This window comes from Staurois parvus, unplaced genomic scaffold (assembly GCF_062004578.1).
Source record: "Staurois parvus isolate SC_StPar_1 unplaced genomic scaffold, SC_StPar_1.0 ptg000436l, whole genome shotgun sequence".
In the NCBI taxonomy this organism is placed as follows: Eukaryota; Metazoa; Chordata; class Amphibia; order Anura; family Ranidae; genus Staurois; species Staurois parvus.
Window position 1 is genome coordinate 5,456,663 of NW_028318232.1, and position 18,057 is coordinate 5,474,719.

An 18,057-nucleotide genomic window follows, 5' to 3' on the forward strand; every position below is an offset into this window, starting at 1 on the left:
CAGTGGATTTTGGGTTGAAATTTTATTTTGGTAAAAACATTGATCCTAATACTCATATAGATACTGTATATAGCCTTTAGAAAAAGTTTAAAGTGGAAGTCCTGGCTCTAACTAACTAAGCCTAAAAAAGCTCACAACCACCTTCTAATTGCTATACTAACTACCCTGTAGAGGGAAGATATATATGCTTACCTGTTCTCAAAGCTCTCCAGTCCTGTCCCGTAATCTCCCCAGTGGCTGACTACAGGGGAGAGAAGAGAGCATTGACAATGGCTGAAATGTCCATACGCTTGTGGACTGTCCCTCCTCCGCCTGAAGCTACCACTGGGAGCCGATCACATGACCGGACCAGAGTGCCCTAATAATAGGTATGTACAAGCATTCTTCTTCTACAGGGTAGTGAGGATAGGTGTTTAGAAAGTGGATGGGTGCTTTAGGCTAGAGCCTGGACATCCACTTTATCTGAAGAAGTAGATTTTGCTTCAGGAAATACATCAGAAACTGTTTTAATTTTGCTATTTCACACGAGTATACACCTCTTAGCAATCTAAAAAAAATGTCTATCTAAAAACTCTCTTATGGAATGTAATTTGATTATGAAATATCATGGACAACCATGTGGCAATAATCATGAACATATAAGAAGATAAATTGCCTTTTTTATAATATATTTTTCAGATATGTTAATAAAAAAATACATGGTTTTAATTTTAATCAATGCATGAAAGAAAGTGTATCCTAAACTATAGCAAAAAAGCCCTTTCCACCTTTGGAATATGAACCTTAAAAGTCCACCCATTGTAAAAGAAAAATGAAATGCATCCTTATTTGCGGAATATAAATGTACATTAATAATTGGCGGACTGCTGTTGCAATTCAAAGCCCCTTCAGACTCTTTCTCCAGACTACAGGCTCCAGGTATTGACCTTCAGTTATAGAAATGGACTACAAAAGTGGAGATCACAGCACTTGTTTTCTATTGCCAACTACAAATCCCTCTGTCGCATTGGCATATGGCAGGGGTGGGCAACTGCGGCCCTCCAGCTGCTGTTGAACTACATGTCCCATGAAGCACTGCAAGACTGACAGTTTAAATCATGACTCCTAGAGGCATAAGAATGGTGGGACTTGTAGTTCTGAAACAGTTGGAGGGCCACAGTTGCCCACCCCTGGCATATGGGATTTGTATTTTAGTCATTCACAGATCTCTGTGAATGAATGATGCAACGGTATCAGGAGAGCAACACACAGCTGGGCAAAATTCAAAAAGTGACAGGAGCCGCCAAGCAGAAGAACCCCTGTGATCATGCCAGAGGGGGAAGTTGCTTCAGGAGTACGAGGGAGGGGGGAGGGGAGCATGCTTGACACCATATTACATAATAAATATGGAAAGGTGGAGTTAGCTTTTACCTAACATTAGAAAGGTAGCCTTGGTAGCAGTGATAATTAACCCCCTCCTGCCCAGCCCTGGCATCCCTTTAGAGGAGTCTTTATGACAGGGGGCAGAAAGGATCGGCCGATCAGTCTAGGATTGATGAATATATAGTACCTGGGCCATAAATCCAGAATCAGACTCTAAGGCTGCATCCAGTAGATGTAGAAGTTTTTGAAATTTTGCATCATCATATTCAAATCGATCTCCAAATGTTATGGAACAGATGACATTGCTAACTGCATTATCAATGAGGTAATGAGGATCAAATGGATGACCTAAGAAACAAGTAACATACAGCCATTAGATATATTTTATAGCCAAAATAAAAAGCTGTCTGTATCAAAATATACTGCAGTGGAAAGTAGCATATCATACTGTATGTGTACATATTGAGCACCATCATCTATGGAGTGCACAAGGTCCAAGATCCAGAAGAGTGGCCAAATTATCTAGCCACGTCCTAGTCAGTTAGAATAGCATAAATCCAGTGCCATGGATTTTCTGTTTAAAGTGGTTTTAAAACTCAGTAATGAAATCTGAACAAAGCACATACAGTTGTGTTCAAAATAATAGCAGTCAGACATCACTAACCTGATCAATCACTGTTTTTGGTAGAAATGATATTTCTACATGGCAAATAATTTACTAGCAGGTGTAGTAGAGTAATAGAAATCCAACAGACCCAACAGTCATGACATGTATGCTGCTGATTCTGTGTAATGGAATCACTAATTGAAAGGGGCATGTTCAAAATAATAGCAGTGTGGCGTTCTATTAGTGAGGTCATTCATTCTTTGAAAAACAGGTGGCAATTATTGCCCTTATTTAAGGAAGGAAGGCAGCAAATGTTGTACATGCTGGTTACAGTGCATTTCTCTCTGAAATTCTGAGGAAAATGGGTCGATCCAGACATTGTTCAGAAGAACAGCGTACCTTGATTAAAAAGTTGATTGGAGAGGGGAAAACATATAAAGAAGTGCAGAAAATGATAGGCTGCTCAGCTAAAATGATCGCAAATGCTTTAAAATGGCAACCAAAACCTGAAAGACGTGGAAGAAAGCAAAAAACTACCATTCGAATGGATAAAGAGAAATGGCGCAACATTTTGTGGACTGATGAAAGTAAGATTGTTCTTTTTGGGTCTAGTGGCCTGAGACAGTTTATCAGACGACCCCCAAACACTGAATTCAAGCCACAGTACACTGTGAAGACAGTGAAGCATGGTTGCGCAAGCATCATGATGTGGGGATGTTTCTCATACTACGGTGTTGGGCCTATTTATCGCATACCAGGAATCATGGATCAGTATGAATACATCAGAATACTTGAAGGTTATTCTGCCTTATGCGGAAGAGGAAATGCCCTTGAAATGGGTGTTCCAACAAGACAACGACCCCAAACACACCAGTAAACGTGCAACATCTTGGTTCCAGACCAACAAGATTGATGTTATGGAGAGGCCAGCCCAATCCCCGGATCTTAATCCAATAGAAAACTTGTGGGGTGACATCAAAAATGCAGTTTCTGAGGCAAAACCAAGAAATAGAGAAGAACTGTGGAATGTAGTCCAATCATCCTGGGCTGGAATACCTGTTCACAGGTGCCAGAAGTTAGTTGACTCCATGCAACACAGATGTACAGCAGTTCTCAGAAACAGTGCTTATACAACTAAATATTAATTAAGTGATTCAAAGGAAAGCAAAATCTTCAAACATTTTTCAGTTTATATAGTGAATGTTTGAGTCTGCAATTTTTTTTGAACAGTCTAATATTCACTTTTCTTCAATTTTTTTTAGAGGAACAACACAAATTTGATATATTTTTATTCATGTTTTGATTTGGAATAGAATGTGTAGTGTTCCCAATGCATTTGTGTGTATGGAAATAAAAGCTATTAGAAGGATTTTGAGCTTTATTCACTTTTTTCAACACACTGCTATTATTTTGAACACAAATGTATATATCTGTAGTGTTTACTTGTCTCTCTCCAAAGCTCTAAGTGTTGTTTCTCTCTGGTGCTTCCTTCCTCTGTTATCAGCATGTGTTGCTTCTGAAAAGTTTTCCAGGCACATGAGATACATTTGTGATGGGGCTAGGAGCTCAGCACACAATTTATCTACTCACAACACATCTTTGCATGTTCATTTGTAACTGTGTGCTGTGTGGAGGGGGGGTGTCCCTTTCCTCCAATCTGCTCTCACACACTTTACAAGAGCTCTAACTGCAGCTCTCCATCCCCTCCTCTGTGTTCCTGACAGACAAAGAAGGATTATATCACAATTATGCACTTTTGAAGCAATGTAGAGAAGAGAAGATTGCAGATAAACAAGTAAAACGTATGTAGGAGGATTTGTTTCATCACTGTGTATCATCTGAGGCCAGTCACTTCACTTGGTATATGAGAGACTTTACAACCACTTTAAGGCAGCCACCAGCAAAACGAGGGAGTGAGGATATCGGCATCATGTCAGATTCAGATGCACAGGTTGCAAACTCACTGCTTTCAAACCCAAAGACTTCAGGATAGGAAGTGACAGAAAGTTTTAGACATGACAGATTCCAGTATTTTGATTATGACAGGTGTAAGGAATGTCAGACATGATGAGGTCAATATCAAATTGGGCAAACACTATATCAGAGGAATTATAGGGAAGTTTACAGCTTGGATCAGCAAGAAGGGGCGTACACCACAGAAATATGGCCTCTAGAGATATTTTTATTCTGACGGGAGAGTTCAAAATTGGTAAGAATGGGTGGTCCATCTAATAAAATAACTTTTGAGCGAATAAAAGAGGTGGTTGGATTATGTCTAAAGATTTCGGTGGGGGGCATTTGCAGTTTCTATTTAAAGTGCTGGAGAGGGTAAATTCAGGCACCCCAGAGGTAGTCTCCTATCCGCAGTAACCTCTTGTTCATCCACCAGTGGAATGGGGCCAGAACCAGACCAGGTACAAATTCAGGGTTACAAAAAGCAGGGGCTAAAGGTGTGTGTGAGGAGGCCAATGGTTTGCGATGGCGTACTGTATCCTAGACTGTCAATGAGAAAGATAGAGTGGGACATAATATAGGATGGCGAGATCAATTAGGGAGCCAAAGTAGGGAACTTTAGGGACTGCTGAAGGATGACAGGAAAGAGCTTCAATAGAAACCCAGAGGGGAGGTAGATCCTATAGTGGTAGTATTGGCCCATTGCACAATTTGGGCTGCTTGGAAATATGCTTGAAGATTAAAAAGGCCAATCCCACCATGGGATTTTAAAGTGTATAATATCTTCTGATTCAACTGAGGCCTTCGATTGTTCCAAACAAAACAAAGCACCTCTGCCTGTAGGTGCTGCAACTCATGTCTCGGAAATGGTATCGGAAAGGTACTAAAAAAGTACAATAATCGAGGCAAAAACGTCATTTTATTAGAGTTGATTCTTCCAAACCAAGATATGGAGTAAGCAGCCCAACAATGAAAATCTTCCTTAAGTTGTTTGAAAAGAGGGGGATAGTTCGCTTGGTATAGGGTCTCAATTGAAGCTGTCAAGTTAATCCCTAAATAGGGCAAAGAGCTGCATGCCCATTGAAAGTGATATATAGTTCTAAGCTGTTGCTCCATTGAAGAGGGTAAAGAAACATTAAGGGCTGTCGTTTTGTGAAAGTTTAAAGAGAGCCCATAAAGGAAAGAGAACTGGCTCAAAAGAGATAAGAGATTAGGTATGGTGGTCAGAGTGGACGTAACATACTTGAGGACATCGTCATCAAATAAAGCGCATTTATGTTTCTGATGACCACAGTGGACCCCATGGATTCTGGGATTAGAGCGGATCGCCATAGCTAAGGGTTTTATGGCCAATGCAAAGAGCAGTGGGGAGAGTGAACAACCTTGTCTAGTGCCATGTCAAATTGGGAACACGGGGGATCCGTAACCTCTAATGGACACTTGAGTAAGTGTTGTATAATGACTGCAATAGTGAGAAATGCTGGACCAAAACCAAAAGCTCACAACACCGTAAACAAATATTCCCAGGTTAAGATATCAAAAGCTTTATAGAGGTCCAAAGAAAAAAGCAACAACTCCCGAGAGAGAGGGGCATCCCAATTAGAGTGAACAGCAGAAATCAAAGCTATGGACCTGCAAATCTGATCCAACGTTTGGCGACCCAATATGAAACCTGATTGGTCTTTGTGAACATACTGCGCCAAAAAGGAAATAAGATGCAGGGCCAAAACTTTCATCAGGATTTTCAGGTCACAATTTATTAGTGAAATAGGCCAATCATTAAGAATATCAGTAGCGTCTTTATTAGGTTTAGGGATAATGTTAATACATGCTTGGTTTTCATCCAAAGGAATCACACGATCTGCTCTCAAGGAATTAAAGTAAAGAGCCATATGAGGGAGAAGTTGTTCAGAGAAGGTTTTATAGTAAACATTTGGTAAACCGTCAGGGCCTGGAGACTTTTGTGACGTTAGCATTTTAATAACTTTACCAAGCTCCTCGCTAGTTATAGGTTGTTCCACAAGTTCCATGTGGGCTTCGGCAAGGGACGGAAGCTGCAAGGGACCCAAAAAATCTTGAAGCATAGAAGGCTCAACAGGCTGGGGATGACTGTATAAAGTAGCATAGAAATTATTAAATTCCTGAAGGATCTTTCGAGGATCCTGTGAGATATGACCTCCTGAGAGCTGAAGCTTAGGAAGTGCCAAATAAGTATGCTTGGGGGAAGGTTTACGCACTAAGAGAGAACCCAGTTTTTCTCGCTACATGAAGAATTTATGGTTCATCCATCATAGCTGTTTTTCCCCCTTCGTTGTAAGACAAAGATTACATTCTAAACAAGCCTGTCCCACCTTAAGTAACAAGTCCGGGATTGGAGCATTTTTGTGTTGGGCTAATAAAGCCTCATATTCCTTGGTTTTGACAGAGGTCAACCCTTCTCGATAATGTTTACGTCTAGAGGATAGTTGGATAAAAAAACATCTAATATGGGTTGCCCAGTTAATAGCATGGGTCGTGTCTTCCGCTTTATTAACGGTAGAGTAAGAGTTCAAGTGATCCACTACTTCTAGGCGGATTGACTCAGTGCTAAGAAGGGACTCGTTCAATCGCCAACGTGGCTTGGCCAGATTGGTAGTTAAATTATAGAGTATTAGCAGCACTGGGTCATGATATGACCAGGGTATCAATGCGATTTTAGCCAAACACAATTTGGACAGCAGCTCTGTAGGGAGAAAGATGTGATCTATACGTAAATAATGTGAGCTCTAGAAAAATGAGAATAGTCTCTAGAAGTAGGATTGGCCTCTCTCCAAGCATCTACCAAATTATAGTGATACAAAAGTTGTGCAAATTCGCAACTTTGTTTTGAAGGGGATTTAAGTTTGGGTGTATGCAATTTATCAAGCGTTTGGTCTAAGGCTAAATTCGAGTCCCCCACTAAAATAACATTGCCTTCCAATTCCGGAGATAAAGATTGAAACAGGGATCGAAAAAAGGCTGATTGATTAACGTTAGGGGCGTAATAAATCAGAAAAGTCACATAATTTCCCCCTAAGTGGCCTTTAACTAATAGATATCACCCTTCCTTGTCCCGTATCACTTTAGATTCGGTAAAAGATAACCATCGCAATAGACAGAGCCCTACCCCTCGGTTTTTTTTCGGATGTGTTAGCAAAAAAAGCATACAGGGAAATTCCTATGAATATACCTAGGTGTGAAAGAGGAAGCAAAATGACTTTCCTGTAGCGTGACTATATCAGCTCCTAGGGACTTAAAACGAGAAAAAACCTTAAGACGCTTAGAGGGGGATCCCAATCCTTGCACATTATGAGAGAGCAAGCGAACAACCCTACTACTAGATCTTAAGGTGGACATTGAAAAAATTCAAAGCAGCGATGGTGACCCACACACCCACCCGTATGGGATATCAAGTATCCAGGATGGAAGAAAAAAATACCGAGATGACCCTCAAATAGAAACTATTAAAAAAGTAAGGAAAACAAGGAAAGAAAAGTAGAGACAAAAGAAGCTGAGCCCAGAAAATGGCTAGCGTCAATCCGAGTGGAAACACAATAATATGTGGCATAAAACAGTAGAATACCAAATATCCCAGAAACGAGGTCAAGGAATGGAAGAGTCTTCCCCAAAGCAAAGCAGTGTGGAGAGTCTTTCAATTAGGGTGAGCGCATAGAGTTTTCCCGGCGCCATGGGGTCTGTAAGAGACATGTACAATAAAGGTTCCTAACACCAGAAAAATAGAGCAGCTGGCCTGTAAACAATCTAGCCAATAAACAGATAAAGGCAGTATAACCAGGGATCACAATATACGCAATAAAAAAAAATAGGCGTAGGCCAATGTCCCATAACAGGACCACCAAGAGGTCCCGGACAAATATAAATCAGCTAGTAGCCAGCAGAGTCCTCAAGGAACCTGACGTGGAGTAGCAGGTTTCTTCTTCCTGGGAGAGGGGGACCACAGAGGCAAAAGTGGGGGAGGAGAGCCATCAACTTTGGATTAGTTCCGCGGGGAGGGGCTAAGGGAAATAAAGCCCAAGTTCAACAAATGTTTCTCTCCTTTAGAGAATGTAGAAAAAGTGTAGGATTTGCCATTGTAAGCTAACTTTAAGCGAAGCGGATAGTTCCATCGATAATGAATGCCCCTTAGAATTAAAGGTGAAAGCAACGGTTTGAACGCCCTTGGTTTTTGTATAGTAGCTTGGGAAATGTCTGCAAAGGCTTGAATCTTGCACCCATCGATTTCCAAATTTGGATGTTGGCGTATCGCATCATCGCCTCCTTAATTCTGAAAAAATGAGGTTTGACGATTACGTCCCGAGGGGGCCCATCCAGTTTTAAGGGGACCAGAGCTCTATGGATATGATCTATTTCCGTGTGGATTCTGTCGGCATCCGGCACCGCTTATAGTATAAGGGAGTGGGCAACTGAGGCAATATCCTTGACCGTTTCTGGTAGGCCTCGCATCTAATCCAGAAATTGTACCGACGGGCACGGTTCTCAAGATCATATATTTTCATGTAAGCTTCTGGATGGCGGTCTTGTAGGTCAGCAATCCTGTTAGAATTCTGAGACAGTCTGTGAACTGTATCATCAACTTTAGATTCAATGTTCTCCAGGTGGTTTCCGATCTCCCTGAAATTCTGCTTTAGGTCAGAGGCCAATTTAGTGGTAGCTGTTTCCAATTCCCTCTGAAGTAAATCAGCAAAACGAGCAATAAGCACAGAGTCCCCTGAGTAGTATGGGGGCACAGATGGATAAGCAGGAGCGTCCACTGGACCGTCAGGAGCTGAATCATGACCACTAATTTGGCCGGTGAAGATGTCAGCTATTTCCCTATCTAGCAGGGAAGAAGCCTGGGAATTGTGGCCAGGTGATAGGGCCGCAGCCTGAAGAGGGGACTTGCCAGGGCTAGAAAGGGAACCGGAGGGAGCAGAATGGACACTCATGTGAGCCAGGGGAGCCATCACTGTGTGTCCTGGGACTGGAGGAAAGGAGTTGGGCCTGCTGTGGTGGAGGCTGCGTTCCCTCTGCAGCTGAAGAGCTCCGGAGCCAATGCCAGCCGCGATCTTGCCGCCCCCTCTCTTTCTCATCATGGAGCGGGAGCCACCCACGGATTTCACAGCCGGTCGGGTGGGCATCAGAGGTCCCCCACCTCTTCCGCAAGTCAATCAGGTGAGTGGCAAGGAGGATTGGGGTCGGGAGCCGCTGACTTATTCCCTTAGGGTGCCGCGAATGTGCGGAGTGGTTAGAACTGCATCCACTCCGGCCGCCCGCGCATGTGCTCCAGGATTAGGAACCTTAGGTCTCTGGGGGTAAACACAGTCAACTGGCCCTGTCATGTCAAATGAAGTTTTATGAGAGCTAAAGAAAGTGCACCACAAGAAGAGTGTTGTGATGCCACATTGTTGGCCTGGTAAAAGGTGGGTGTTAACTTAGAGAATATATAGTTACATAGTTAGCCTGGCTGAAAAAAGACAAAAGTCCATCCTGCTCAAGCATTAAAAAAAAGTTATAATCCTATACCCACAGTTGATCCAGAGGAAGGCAAAAAAGCCCAGCAAACCATGATCCAATTTGCTCCTGCAGGGAAAAAAATTCTTCCTGATCCCCTGAGAGGCAATCAGATATTCACTGGATCAACTTTACCTATAAATGTTAGTATCCAGTTATATTCTGTATCTAGGAAAGAATCTAGGCCTTTTTTAAAGCAATCCATTGAGCTGGCCAGAACCAACTCTTGAGGGAGTCTATTCCACATTTTCATAGCTCTCACTGTGAAGAAACCTTTCCGTGTTTGGAGATTAAAATTCTTTTCCTCCAGACGTAAAGAGTGCCCCCTTGTCCTCTGTGATGACCTCAGCGTGAACAGCTCTACACCGAGTTCACTATGGGAGCCACTGATGTATTTATACATGTTGATCACATCCCCCCTTAATCTCCTCTTCTCAAGAGAGAATAAATTAATTTCCTTTAATCTTTCTTCATAGCTGAGCTCCTTTTATCAGTTTGGTTGCCCTTCTCTGTACTTTTTCAAGTTCCCCAATGTTCTTTTTGTGAATTGGTGCCCAAAACTGAACTGCATATTCCAGATGAGGTCTTACTAATGATTTGTACAGGGGTAATATGATATCTCTCTCTCTCTGGAGTCTATACCTCTTTTAATACAAGAGAGGATTTTGCTTGCTTTAGAAACTGTAGCTTAGCATTGCATGCTATTATTAAGCTTGTGATCTACCAGAACTCCCAGATCCTTCACCATTGATTCCCCCAGTTTTACTCCCCCTAGTACAGGGGTGTCCAAACTTTTTTCAAAGAGGGCCAGATTGGATGAAGTGAACATGGTGGAGGGCCGAACATTTTTCCGAACATTCTTTGAACCATTACAATTAAATGCAAATAAATTATTTTATGCCAAGTTAATTGCAAACGACATACTTTTCATTTCATAACATTAAGATCAACTGACAGCTGAGTTTTCACAATGTATTGAAAATAAATTTAAAAAAAACTTACCTGCACTAATGTGAAGGGTGAAAAAGGTAGCTGGAGCTGAAGTCTCTGCTCGGCAGCCGGGAGGGGAAGAGAAACACACTTCACGCTGGAAGCCCGGCCCTGACGTCACCGCCCTCTGTCGCTCCCAGCGCAGCGCAGTCACGCATGCGCACTGCTCTCAAGCAGAAGACTGTCTGCCACAGAAGGGAGGGCCGTGCGACAGCCGCATTTACACAGACCAGGGAGAACGCGCCGCAGTCAGGCATGCGCACTGCCCTCTGCTCTCAAGCAGAAGACTGTCTGCCATAGAAGTGAGGGCCGTGGGAGGGCCACATTACACAGAGCAGGGAGGGCTGTTGGAGGGCAGTATTAAACCAACCCCCGGGCCGTAAATGGCCCGCGGGCCGGACTTTGGACATGCCTGCCCTAGTATGTATGATGCATGCATATTCTTAGCCCCCAAGTGCATAACCTTACATTTATCAACATTAAACCTCATTTGCCACATAGTTGCCCAATTAAGCAGTGCATTGAGGTCAGCTTGTAAATTGAAGACATCCTGTAAGGACATTATTCCACTGCACAGCTTGGTGTCATCTACAAAGACTGAAATGATATTTTTAATCCCAGACCCTATATCGTTTATAAATAAATTAAAAGTAAGGGTCCCAACACTGAACCTTGGAGTACACCACTGACAACCCTAGACCATTCAGAGTATGAATCATTAACCACTACTCTTTGAATACGATCTTTTAGCCAGTTTTCTATCCATTTACATATGGATTTTTCCAAGCCTGTAGACTTTACCTTACACATTAGACATGTGTAGGGAACTGTGTCAAACACTTTTGCAAAATCCAAGTATACTATGTCCACCGCCACCCCTCTGTCCAAGGTTTGGTGCACCTGCTCATAAAAAGAAATCAGATTTGTTTGACAACTTCTGTCTTTCATGAATCCATAATTTTGACTCATCTATGTGGTCTTTTATTAAACTCTCCAGTATCTTCCCAACTATAGAAGTTAAACTAACAGGTCTGTAATTACTTGGTAAAAGATTTTGATCCCTTTTTAAATATTGCCACCACATTTGCCTTACGCCAATCCAGTGGTACTATGTCAGTCATTAAAGAGTCCCTAAAAATGAGAAACAATGGCTTTGAAATGACAGAGCTCAATTCTTTAAGGGCTCATGGGTGTAAGCCATCCGGTCTAGGTGCTTTATTCACCTTTATTCTGTCTAAATATTTTTGGATCATATCAATTGTGAGTTAATGTGGATCATTTGGAGCTGTGTCAATACCATGCCCATTATGGACAAGAGCTCCCCCATGCTCCTTTGTATACACAGAGCTGAAGAAGGTGTTTAATAAATACGCCTTCTCTTTGTCCCCAGTCACCCACTCTAGATTATTTTGTAAAGGGCCTACATGGTTGGACCGGACCTTTTTACTATTAATATATTTGAAGAATTTTTGTGGGTTGGTCCTGCTATCTCTTGCAATCTGTCGTTCGTTTTCAATTTTTGCAGCCTTTATTTCCTTTTTCATATTCTATTATAATCTTTGTAACGTTTAAACGATGATAGCGTCATTTTTATACTTAATGAAAGCTTTTTTCTTACTATCTATAGCTTTTTTAACTTTGGCCCTAAGCTACATAGGTTTGCTTTTTAGCCTTTTAAACTTGTTGCCCATGGGAATATATTTTGTAGTGTGCTCACATACAGTCTTTTTGAAGAACTCCCATTTCTGTGTTATGTTCATTGATGCCAATAATCCCTCCCAGTATGAGTCTTGGAGAGCAGCTCTCAGCCTTGGAAAATGAACTCTTGAAATTGAGCGGTTTTATTTTTCCCGTATGTGCTTGCTGTTAACAACTAACAGCTAATATAGTTTATTTTAACACATAATTAAAGTGAGCACAATACATTTCCCAGTTGGTCACATGACAGTTTAGTGTCACAAAGTAAGTAGATGCTAGAAGATTTTCCTCTGCCAGGTCTTGGGATTGCAGGCCTAGACAGACAGTAAACAACTATAATATTCATGGTGGTCCAATTTGTCCAATTTTCTTCCAGCAGAGGTCCGAATCGCATGTTTGTGCTATGTCTCAGATCGCTCCCATCACAGCCCCCTCATTTTATATTTCACTTCCATTCTTACATCAGTGTCCTCAGTCCCCTGCACATCACAGTCCCCCACTTCATATCAATTTCTCCTTCACGTTAATGTGCACTTCCCCCTTCACATCAACCCCCTCCACAGCACTGTCCCCCTTTACATTACCCCCTCCCCACAGCATAGCCCCCCTTAACGTCACCCCCTACAGCACTGCCCCACTTCACACCATCCCCCCACAGCATTTGCCCCTTTACATCACATCTTCCCACCCACAGCACTGCTTCGCTTCAAATAACACCCCCAGCATCGCTTCACATCACCCGCTCCCACAGCATTGCACCCCTTTACATCACATCACCCCACACAGCACTGCCCCCCTTTTAATCCCCCCCACAGCACTGCCCCCTTTTGTATCACCTCCCCCACCACGCAAAGCCCTGCCTTTCTTTACATCCCATCACATCTCCCCTCCCCACCAGCACTTGCCCCCATCACAGTATCCCCCACAGCACTGCTTCTTTTTACATCTCCCTCCCACCTGCCTCTACAATAATGTGCTCTGCCCCTTCATATCTGCCCACCCCCTCAATCATCACACACACAGCCACGCAACACCTTGGCATTGCAGCCATCCATTTGTGAGGTGCAGCACAGATGACCTCCTCCTCCTTATATATTGATGCCTGATATCTACCCACGTCTTGTGAGTTTTTATAATCTTGTGTGCAATAAACTTTTATATTCCTACTGCACTTAGTCTGGCGCACTTCTCTTTCTTCTCCATTTACCACAGAGTCCGGTTTACTCTAGAAAGTGCAAGCCTCATGACGGTGTCTACATTGCAGCTTTGTATATATATATGTATACATATATATATACCATCTATCTCAATCCAGTACTGTTTGCATTACAAGGCCTTTTTTCCCCTCCTTTCCCTACCTCCCTCCCCTCCCCCCTTCCCTTTCCTCACCACTAAAGCTGCATCATTTACTTGTTGTCCTTTTATTACTAGCATATATGATTATATATCTTAATTTCTGTTTACTGGATTATTTTGTTTAAGATTTACTGAGTGAACGTTATATCCACTACAAATTCTCTTGCGCCAATTGCATTTTTATTTTTACACAGCACTCCCCCCTTCATTTCGTTTCCCCCACCACCACCACCTTCACAGCCATGTCCTCTTGCTCATTGCTCTCCCACCGTACACAGAGCAGAGCGTGGGAGGCACAGCAGCACTGGCTGGAGGGAGGTAGCAGGGGGTAGCTGAGCTTAACTTCTCCTATTAACAAGCTGGTGATTGGTTGCTAGGACTGCCTGGTGTCCTAGCAAAAGTTTACTCATGCAGCTCCCACTCTCGCCCTCCATCAAGTGTTGGTGTGCTTCCAGCTCTCTGATCATTGCTATCCCCTACCTTCCACTCCCCATGCTGCCTTGAGAATGACATTGGCAGAGGCCAGGGTAAAGGAAGGCTTCAAAATTTTACAACCAAGGGTCCAGATGGGACAGTGGCTCGGTCCGGATCTGGACCACAGTCCACCATGTTGTGATGCCTGATCAGTACAACACCCAGCAGTTGTCATTAACTGCAGATCTTTCTCTGATTGAGGTTAGAATAGGGAAAGGATTGTTGGGGGTGAGGTTCTCCACCAGTAGGCAGTAGCACAATATACTGTATATTATTTGTACTGGCTTCAGGGGAAACTACCTCCTTGTCCTCCAGCACAGTCCTCTCCTACAAAGGTATGGTGCAGTAAGCTCAGGGCAGATAGAGAGTGACCAGGAAATGCAACTGGGAACCAGATTAGCAAGGGAACAAAGCCAAGACAAAAGACTTCATAATGACAAGGTAAACAAAATACACTTTGAAAACTAAACATAAAGGAACAGCTACTGGGTTCAAGATCACACAGAAGCACACATCCTATGGAGAGTAATCTGAACACTGCAAAAGGCAACCAAAGAGTAGAGCAGCCAGGACACTTGTGCCTATATACAGTACGGTATAGTGTCCTCCAAAAAGATATGTGGTAGGGCGCACAAGATACACTGATCACAGGGGATAGGAAATTCAAAAACCATATTTTAGGCTGATGTCTATTAGATAAATGTCTAATGTCTTATAGCTCCACAAGCAGAAGGTCGAGAAAAACAATACTGTGAACAACAAAAGAAGGTAAAAAGGGTACAAATACATATTGAGGGGGATTTATCAAAACTGGAGCAGCCATAATCTGGCACAGCTGCACATGGAAACCAACCAGCTTGTACCTTCAGCTAGTTCAGATAGGGCTCGTTCACACCATACGTGCAGGAAAACTGATGGAAAAACCGTGCAGATTTCACTTGCAGAGACACAAGTTTACATCAGCTTCACATCAATTTTCATGCGTGTTTCAGTGAGTTTTTATGCATGTTGACATCAGTTCCCATGCACGTCAGATATGTGCCCTGTCCATACCCCAATGTTGATGTCATATCAGTTTTGTTCCACACAGAAAACTGCATGCATGTCACAGATTCCTGTGCAGAATAATCTGCATGTGATACAAGTGTTGTGGTGTGGACAGGGCAAATTGTTTTTTTGTGCCCTTGCGGAACGTGTGCAGAAAAACTGACATCTCTGCACATGATGTGAATGATGCCTTCAACTTTGAAAATTAAAAATAGAAACACAGCAAGAGCAGATTCTGGCTTCTTCAGTTTTGATAAATTCCCTTCATTGTGCATTATCCCAGGGAAACTGAATATGATGAAAATAAAATTAGATATGCACTCAAAAAATATTATAAATGTGCATATGAACTGTCTCACATCATAGTAGATTTCTCCTCTGCTACTCAAAAGTGTTGCTGAGCTGGAACTGAAAAGATGCCACTGCTCATTGATATCTTGTAGGTACTTCACCCCGCTCCTGAAAGATCCATTGCAGAATTCTCACTCTGCCCATAGCTTCTGCTGCTGGTGACGATTAAGGGGTAGTCAGTGGACCTCCATCATGACATGAGGCTGTTGATAAGTATATTTATAACATTCTCTTGAAAGTGCATCGCTTATTTTCCATTGTATCCATTTTTCCTGGAATACTACACTAGGTCTTTGTCCCCTTGTTGTCCTTTGTATGTTGTCCCCATACAGTATACAGTTTATTTACAGTATTCATACCATAATTTAACACCCACCTTTGTAGGATTTAAATGCAGTGCATAGACACTGAGCTTCTTCTGCCACTCTCTCCTCCAGGGACTTTTTTCCCATTCCAAAGTTTCTTAATGTGGACAGTGTGAACCTCCTTTGTTCTCTCCAGGATTTCCCATATCCAATAATTACCAATCCTATAGATTCACAGCATAGAACATTTTTATTTTGAGTTAGTACATCATGTCAGGTAAACTTGAATTCCAGGCAGAAATAAAATATATAAAATAATGCATCTGTATTCATAAATACATCAATAAATGTAGTGCAGTATAAGTATCTACATTTTACTTGATATCAGCCTCTCTTGCAGACCACCATACAGCACAGCTCTGATTGGATGGAGAAGCAGTACAAGGAGTTAATCAGTTGTGCTGCATTGTATTTTCATGACAGAAATATGAGCCTATCAGCCTGCTAATTCTCATTTTACTGTCCAGTCACAGGCTGGGGGAGGGACAAGTGTCACTGAACTGCAGAAGATACAAATAAAGTCTTCTACCTTACCAGAAAGGGGTATGTGATCTGTGCATCCAAAAGCTCTGAATACCAGTAATATGGAAAGGTATCCCTTTGGCAAGGGGACAACACATTTGTAGTCTAGTGCCATGTTAATAACAACCTGGATGACCTTCAACATTGGAAAAAGCTTTTGGAGGGGCCTCCAAAAAGTGGTTTCTCATGCTAAAGTACTGGTGCCTAAGGCTACTCAGGAGGGGAGTTGGAATGGAGTGGTAGATACTGTATGTAAAGTACTAAACAGTCTCCAGGGCATGCTAGTCTGTGAGAAGTTGAAAATAACAACACAGATGCTTCATAGTCTTCTCTAATCCCTGGACATTCTTGCACGCTTGGTGGAAATGCCCCCAGCATGTTAACTATGGTTTAGAGTTTACCAAATTAAACATACAGTATACAGTGGGGAAAATAAGTAATTGATCCCCTGCAGACTTTGTAACTTTGCCCACTTACAAAGAATTGAAGGGTCTATAATTTTATCATAGGTGTATTTTAAATGATAGAGGCAGAATATCAAACCAAAATCCAGAAAAAATACATAATACAAATGTTGTAAATTGAGTTGCAGTTCAGTGAGTAAAATAAATATTTAAACCCCTACCAACGAACAATAATTCTGGCTCCCACAGACTGGCTATGTGCTCATATGGTATGGAGATTAGTCCTGTCAATTTAAAAAGGTGCTCCTAACGACAACTCGTTAAGTGTATAAAAGACACCTGTCCACAGAATTTCTTTCTTGAGCACCACCATGGGCAAGACCAAAGAATTGTCAAAGGACATCAGGGACAAGATTGTAGAAATGCACAAGGCTGGAATGGGCTACAAGACCATCAGCAAGAAGCTTGGTAAGAAGGAGACAACTGTTGGAACTATTATTCGCAAATGGAAGAAATACAAAACAACCATCAATCGTCCTCGGTCTGGAGCTCCATGCAAGATTTTGCCTCATAGGGTAAGGATGAGCATGAGAAAAGTGAGGAATCATCCCAGAACTACACAGGAGATTATTGTGAATGAGCTCAAGGCAGTTGGGACCAGAGTCACCAAACAAACCATTGGTTACAGAATACGCCGCCATGGATTGAAATCCCACAGTGCCCGCAAGGTCCCCCTCTTCAAAAAGGCACATGTACAGGCCCATCTGAAGTTTGCCAATGAACATTTAAATGATTCAGAGGAGGATAGGGAGAAAGTGCTGTGGTCAGATGAGACCAAAATTGAGCTCTTTGGCATTAACTCGACTCGTGTTTGAAGGATGAAAAATGCTGACTATGACCCTAAGCACACCATCCCTACATTCAAGCACGGAGGTGGAAATATTATGCTTTGGGGCTGTTTCTCTTCTGAAGGTACAGGCTGACTTTGCCGCATTGAGAGATCAACGGTCGTGGCCATGTATTGTAAAATCTTGAAAGAGAACCTTCTTCCCTCAGCCAGAACACTGAAGATGGGTTGTGGATAGGTCTTGCAGCATGACAATGACCCAAAACATACTGCCAAGACAAAGATTGCTCAAGAAGAAGCACATTAAGGTTACTGAGTGGCCTAGCCAGTCTTCAGACCTTAATCCTATATAAAAGTTATTGAGGGAGCTGAAACTTCGAGGTTGAGGTTAGAAAGGATTGGTGGGGGTGAGGTTCTCCACCAGTAGGCAGTAGCACAATATACTGTATATTATTTGTACTGGCTTCGGGGGAAACTACCTCCTTGTCCTCCAGCACAGTCCTCTCCTGCAAAGGTATGGTGCAGTAAGCTCAGGGCAGATAGAGAGTGACC

The 18,057-nt window shown here is 42.4% G+C and overlaps 1 protein-coding gene across 1 annotated transcript in view; it reads right to left on the reverse strand.

Annotated features, from left to right (window-relative positions):
• LOC149454183 (cytochrome P450 2D15-like) overlaps positions 1–18,057 on the reverse strand; it is a 57,431-nt gene that overhangs the window by 26,513 nt on the left and 12,861 nt on the right. Inside the window, exons 3-4 of the mRNA XM_089687705.1 lie at positions 15,744–15,896; positions 1,550–1,710 (exon numbers count right to left, since the gene is read on the reverse strand). Coding sequence (XP_089543831.1) covers positions 1,550–1,710; positions 15,744–15,896 — 314 coding nt within the window. The remainder of the gene's footprint in view (positions 1–1,549; positions 1,711–15,743; positions 15,897–18,057) is intronic.